Raw genomic sequence first — 6,678 nt, forward strand, 5'->3', positions numbered from 1 at the left:
CACAACAGTCTCCACCTCATCCCCAAACCTCCCTCCATTTCCTCAGTCCCCGTGACTCCCCACACTCCTGATGTGCTCTTTCCACACATTGTTGTATAACACCCTCACCTCTGAGTTCTTGCCCACTTCCCTGGCCTGGTGGGATTCCATCCATTCCGTCCTTCTCTGTTTCTCCTCTGATCTTATCTGCTCCTACGTCTTTCACCATCACCTGTAGGCAAATAACTGCCTTATCTTCAGAGCTGACTTCCCTCCAGAGGGAGTCTCCAAATGTGCAGAAGACCATGAGAACTCTCTACCCTGCTACTCCAATGGCCCCCTAAAACTTGTATGTCCAAAAGAAAGATCAAATACTCACTGTACCTCCTAATCACACTTTATTTCCCTATTTCCAGTTTAACTATGCAACCATCTTCCCAGTCATCCAAGGAAAAAACAACTCAGAATCAAACTGACCTCTACTTTTTATCTTGCCTGCTACTGAAAATAGTTACCCAGTCCTGTTTCACTGACATCCGAAGTGTCTGTGGCATCCAGGTGTTCCAAGAGCATCTGCTTAGAACCAGGACTGGAGCAGCACTGTCCCTTCTTCATCTCCTTCCCTCTGCTGTTCACACCATCTCAGACACTACTGCCACCAGAGGGTCTTCCTGAAGCTCTGTTCCCTTCACCACACCTCTCGCCCCACCATTCACCCATCAGTGGCTCCCATTATTCATGGAATAACAATCCAACTCCTCATCCTTCCCCTCCTCTGTCTCCTCAAAGCCTCTTCTCCTCTCTGTCCCTCCTTTTCAATGACAGTTTTCTTCCTTTTATAAGAATCTGTGAGCACCTTCTCTTCACTTCTAGTCATAAACTCCTAAGAACGAGGGCTGTGTCTTAACCAGCTTTGCACTCTCCACAGTGCCTCAGTCTTTCATTCTGCTAATACCTGTTGCACACCTACTATGTGCTGGGTACTGATGATACACTGTTAGGTTAGATCCAGTCCCTACCAACCTGGAGCTTACAGTCTAGAAGGTGCTCAAAATGTTCACTCAATGAATAATAAAACTAATCAGTCAACTGGGGGAGGGGGTGAATACAGCTTTGGGGACTGAAGGTCTAAGTCTGTTAAAAATGAAAGAAGTTTTAGGCCGGCCCGTGGCTCGCTTGGTAGAGTGCGGTGCTGATAACACCAAGGCCGTGGGTTCGGATCCTATATAGGGATGGTACAGTCTAGAAGGTGCTCAAAATGTTCACTCAATGAATAATAAAACTAATCAGTCAACTGGGGGAGGGGGTGAATACAGCTTTGGGGACTGAAGGTCTAAGTCTGTTAAAAATGAAAGAAGTTTTAAAAATTTGTTAAACTCTAAATCTGAACACCACAGTCTGTCTCGTTTCCTTTACCAGGCTGGAAGTTCCTTAACAGTAGCTACCATGGTTTTGTGCATGGAAATCACTAATCAGTACTGACTGTATCAATGAAAAATAAACCTAACTTACTTCTTTTCATAGATATCTGTAAATTTAAAAAGAGGCAGACAGCAGGCAGGAGCATCCTGAAGAATAGATATTGTTTCTGCACTGTAAGACAAAGTTTCAATTAATTAGAGAACATACCATTTCTTCTACATTAGTTATATTTTCAAAAAGGAGTTCATAACATTAACACAATGTGTATGCAAAATAAATTTACTGGTTTCTGATATGTCAGAATTTATTTTCCAGAAAAATTTAAAGAAAGGATTTTAGGGACAAGCCAATGAAAAATATTAAGTCACACACTAGGATTTTTCTCAGACTCAATCATAGGGCTTTCCACAGTTGTGTAGCAGAAAGACACTTTTAGTTCAGAGCAAAAGGCAGAATAGCTTGAATATCTCCTGCCGTACTGTGCTTAATATGTTAGATATGTGTGACTGGAACTCCGGTAGTTGAGGATACACAACTCAATAGAATATAATCTCAACTATGGTTTTAAAAAACAAAAAGGCACCAAAAACACTCAAAGGGGGAAAAAACCCACAAAACAAACAACCAAACTGTTATAAATGATTAGCTTTGAACCACAGGATTATAAATTTTTCCCCTGCTTCTTTTATGTTTCTGAACTTTCCAAATTTTCTTCAATGAATGTTATTTTTATGCTGAGAAAAACACCATAATTTAAAATAATGGAGAAATACAGGAAGAAAAGATCTTTGATCATCCAAACATTCAGAAGAGAGTCTTGTTTTACTTGTTCTCCCCAAAACAGGGAGAACCAAAGAAGAATCAAATCTTATTATGAATAAAATCATTACCAGATTCCTAATACTGATGTAGCTGTAATGTAGACTTATGAGGCTGGGTGTCTATTTGACATTAAGGCTGTATCTGCAAGTTGAGAGCGCAGAGCTTTGCAGATCTAGTCTCTGTGGACAAATCTACCTTCTACTAAGACCTGAAGGGAATGTATTAGACTTTTTTAGGCTTATAAACTTTTACTGTAGAAGTCTACTGTAGAACGTGTTCTGGATGTGGAATATTATTTTATTCCCAAGTGCCTGTCAAGTTTAAACTGTACTTCACCTTTAAGGACTTGAACAGGAGTCAAATGGCTTATTTCTAACTCTATCAATTGAGAATAAATATTATCGTATATGTAATCATCACAAGAGGGCTGGGAATGTGATAAAATCTATTTTTATTATTTCTAAAGTTGTTTCCAGGTTAAATGTTATTTCTTGGAATAAATGGCGTTTTTTTTACCTCAGTAAAGACAGTGATTTATTAGCAGCTCCTGTGGCAAGTGAGACCAGGATCTTCTTGCTACCAATTTTGTATCTGTGGAGGCTATTCACTGCACTGATTGCTTCTTGTAAGTTTTCCATCTGAACAACAGCCTTGAGCTGATAATCTGTATGGGGGCTGAGCTCAACACTCCTCACCTACAACAGTAAAAAAGGAAAACAGAATGCGATGTGTACCCAGAGTTGTGTCATCTTAAAACTGAAGGTGAATCATTACGGACCACGCTTGTGGATTTCAGTGCTTTCATGAGGGAACTTGTCTGAATTCTGCACTTCTGCCAACCAGAACATAAGTAAGCTAGCGTAAGGTGATATTTAGAGACATGAAACTGGCCCGGTCTGCCTCTATACTCTGGCATGCACAGGTCTCCAAGGCAGAGTTGGAGGACAACACATGGGAGGAGTCTTAGGGGTCTTTTCCAGACCCTGCAAAAAAAACCTGGGGCATAGCCATTTTAAGAATCTATAAAAGGTGCATTTTTAACCAACTGCACCTAAAAACTGAGTCAGATACAATAAGATATAAACAAAACAGCCGACATTTAAAAATTCTATTCTGTATTGTAACAGGTAAAGCTAAGTAAAACCCATCAATGTTTTATTTCTCAAAGTGCCATTTAAACCCGTACTTAGAACAAATGTTTCTCCCTGCTAGGTTTCTTGCTCTCTGGGGCTATATCCTAAAAACCGGATATATAGCATGACCCCAATCAGACCAGAGGGAAAAGGAAAGAGTTCAAACCCATTTGAGTCACCCTAATATCCTGGCTGTGGTTACGTGTGTCAAATTAAGTTCCTTTTTTTTTTTTTTTTTTTTTAAAAATGACCGGTAATGGGATCTTAACCCTTGACTTGGTGTTGTCAGCACCACGCTCAGCCAGTGAGCGAACCGGCCATCCCCATATGGGATCCGAACCCGGGGCCTTGGTGTTATCAGCACCGCACTCTCCCGAGTGAGCCACGGGTCGTCCCAATTAAGTTCCTTTGACATGAAATTCCAAAGGGTAAAACAAAAGGAAGAACAAGAGGGAAGAGGATACCTTGCCATGCCTAGAAAATGCTTCATGCACGAGCTGCTGCAGCTCCTTCCGGGATAATCTGTAGTCTATGTTGCTGACCTGAATGTCAGCACCATTTGCATATGGGTCTAGGCAGTCGGCTCCGCTGCTCGAGCTTGCAACGTTGAAAGCAAGTGGGGAGGCTCTGTTTAAAAGGTTTGGAGACACGCTCCTGCTAAAAACACATGTATTGAGATTATTTTTAAAAAACTGTTCTGTGTATTTAGGTTTTATCATTTAGGCTCTGTTTGAAGCTATATAAAGAAACAGAGCTTTCCCACAATACAACCAAACTAAACATCTGGTTTCCAAATGTGTTTTTAATCTTAAATATACAACTGACTTAGATTTATTGTCAAAAGTACTATCTGTTGACCCCTTATAATAACCAATAAATTATTTAATATCAGATATTCTTTCATTAGATTATTTAAAGCTAAAGGTGGAAATTACAGGCAGCCCTGATGAATTAACTTTCTGCTCTGGGCATTTATTCTTAGGAAATTATCCTGTGATACCAACTTAAGTCGTTTAACCTCCCTTGTGGCTCTGAAAAAGCTAGATATTCTTGCTCATATGCTGCAGTCCTTCTGCACATGAGGAAAACTTTTATATGAATTTTTAGATGTAATTTTTCAGGTCCACAGTCACTTTCTATAGTGATCCTTCACTGAGCCAGCAAAACAAATGCAAAGTGAGAAGGAGCTCACGGCAATGCAACAAGGCTTATGGCTCCTTTGTCTCCCGAGCCTAAATAATTAGCTGGCATGAGCTTACAAAGCTTGGATAAGGTAAGTAACAGATAATTACAGTAGTTTACAGAGACCCCAGCTTCTCAAACAGCTTCCTATAAAGTATCATATTAATAAGAATAACCAATCTGTGCCTAGTGTGGGCTTTTTCCTCAACCTGATGAATGTAAGGACATCTTAACATGCCTCCCATCACAGGCCAGGTACTCCAGGACAGGCTTCTCTCTCTGACTTCTGCTTACCAAGATTTCCATATGGAGGAGGGAAAAATGGTGAGAAACATTGCCCCTAAATGTTAGCTATGATAACCTGCGGAAAAGGGGATTGGTGGAGGAGAGATGTAAGGGATGAAGACTTAGCTTTTACTCTGTGCACTGCTGTATTGTTTGAACTCTTTTCAACAACCATACTATTTTGTAATCTTTCCTACTGCAGGTAACCACTCCCATGGGTCAAGAAGATGGACTTACCTAGAAGACCAAGACTGAGATGTGAGCAGAGGACTGACTTGCCTTGATGCAATCAACCTGCTAAAGGCAGATGGGTAACTCACTTGGAATACAGTCTCTTTATCTTTTTTCTCTACTGGAGAACTGGTAACACTTCGAGCACTGAGGTTCTCTTTACTAACAGAAGAGAAAAATTGAAGGGAAAAGGTCATATGTCTGCCTTCACATTAAAGCAGCAAATATGAGAAAGAGCAATGTAACATACTTCTGATTGGTTTTGTAAACTGATTCTGCCATCCCCAAGTTTTTAGACGTCAGCACTGCAGCATTTGAGTTACTGTGAGGACATGCTACCGGCCTCATGCCTCCTTGCTGGTGCTCACTGCTTCTATTACCTGCCTTTGACTCCATGCGGCACAGCTCCTTAAAAGACACAAGTGCAGTGGGGTTTAAAATTTAAGTACTCAAGATGTGTTACATCCTGTACAGAAAATAACTGCCTTTGAGTATCAAAAACTGAAATAAAAAAAGGACATACCCAAATCAAGCAGGCACATAAAACAGAAACAAAGAAACCAAACCTACCGTAAACTTCAGAAAGCAAGAGGTATCAAAATTACCTGTAAACTTTTAACACTTGTACTTCTTGCAGTAGATCCAGAATTTGCCTGCAACCCTTTTCCAGGCATGGCTTTGGCACTGGAAGATTGTTCATTTGTATCTTTGATGAGGCACAGTTTTGAATTCTTAAGTTTTTTGGGGGACTTCACTTTATCAGCAATTGCACTTGAACTCTTTGTTTCACAGAGTTCTCTATTTTTTGGAGTAAATGACACGATGATCCTATTACCAAAGACATCTTCATTTTCCATTCGCTTCTGAGCCCGTTCTGCACTGTCTTGGTTTATGAAGCGGAGAATTGCACTGCAGCCCGTGATACTCAGCACTTTTCCACCACAGTTATCAGACAGGCGTCTGAGCCTGTTGCTGATGCTCTTGCCGTCTTTATTTGCTGGTAGATTGTAGACGTAGAGCAGAGTGTGGCACTGCTAATACAGAGGAAAAAAATGTTACATCTGGTTAACCCAAGGGCACACATTCAATCTCAAAATAAGAACAGTGAGTGATCTCTAAACTTCAGCTAACACCCTTGGAGGGGAGTGATAGTGATTTAGCTGGGAGAGGGTAAACTTATCTAGTGTTGACAAAGGAACAATGTTGTTTTGAGGAATATGCTAAGCACGGAAGTCTGCATATTGTATGATTCCATGGCCAGAAAAGAAAAATATGCAGAGACAGAAAGATTAAAAGCTTCCAGGGGGTAGGAATGGGGATTAACTATAAACCAGCATAAGGGACCTTACTGAGGTGATGGAACTATTCTAAAACTGGTTGCACAACTTAATAAACTTACTAAAAAGCAATGAATTTTATACTTAAGAGGTGAATAGGGCCGAGCCCGTGGCGCACTCGGGAAAGTGCGGTGCTGGGCGCGCAGCAGCGCTCCCGCCGCGGGTTCGGATCCTATATAGGGATGACTGGTGCGCTCACTGGCTGAGCGCGGTGCAGCTGGTCTCAAGAAGGACAAAAAAAAAAAAAAAGGAGTTTGACCCTTATCCTTCGAATTCATTTCAAAAAC

General features: G+C 40.9%; 1 protein-coding gene across 1 annotated transcript in view; it reads right to left on the minus strand.

Annotated features, from left to right (window-relative positions):
- The window catches only part of LOC103582701 (meiosis arrest female protein 1), a gene marked incomplete at its 5' end in the record, with an annotated part of 16,765 nt that extends 10,680 nt beyond the window's left edge, over positions 1-6,085 (minus strand). The window contains 6 exons of the mRNA XM_008564222.1: positions 1,492-1,572; positions 2,740-2,918; positions 3,821-4,013; positions 5,061-5,216; positions 5,305-5,462; positions 5,660-6,085. Of these exons, the coding sequence (XP_008562444.1) occupies positions 1,492-1,572; positions 2,740-2,918; positions 3,821-4,013; positions 5,061-5,216; positions 5,305-5,462; positions 5,660-6,085 (1,193 nt within the window). The remainder of the gene's footprint in view (positions 1-1,491; positions 1,573-2,739; positions 2,919-3,820; positions 4,014-5,060; positions 5,217-5,304; positions 5,463-5,659) is intronic.
- Positions 6,086-6,678: the final 593 nt, after the last annotated feature.

This window comes from Galeopterus variegatus, unplaced genomic scaffold (assembly GCF_000696425.1).
Source record: "Galeopterus variegatus unplaced genomic scaffold, G_variegatus-3.0.2 Scaffold17427, whole genome shotgun sequence".
NCBI classification, from domain to species: Eukaryota; Metazoa; Chordata; class Mammalia; order Dermoptera; family Cynocephalidae; genus Galeopterus; species Galeopterus variegatus.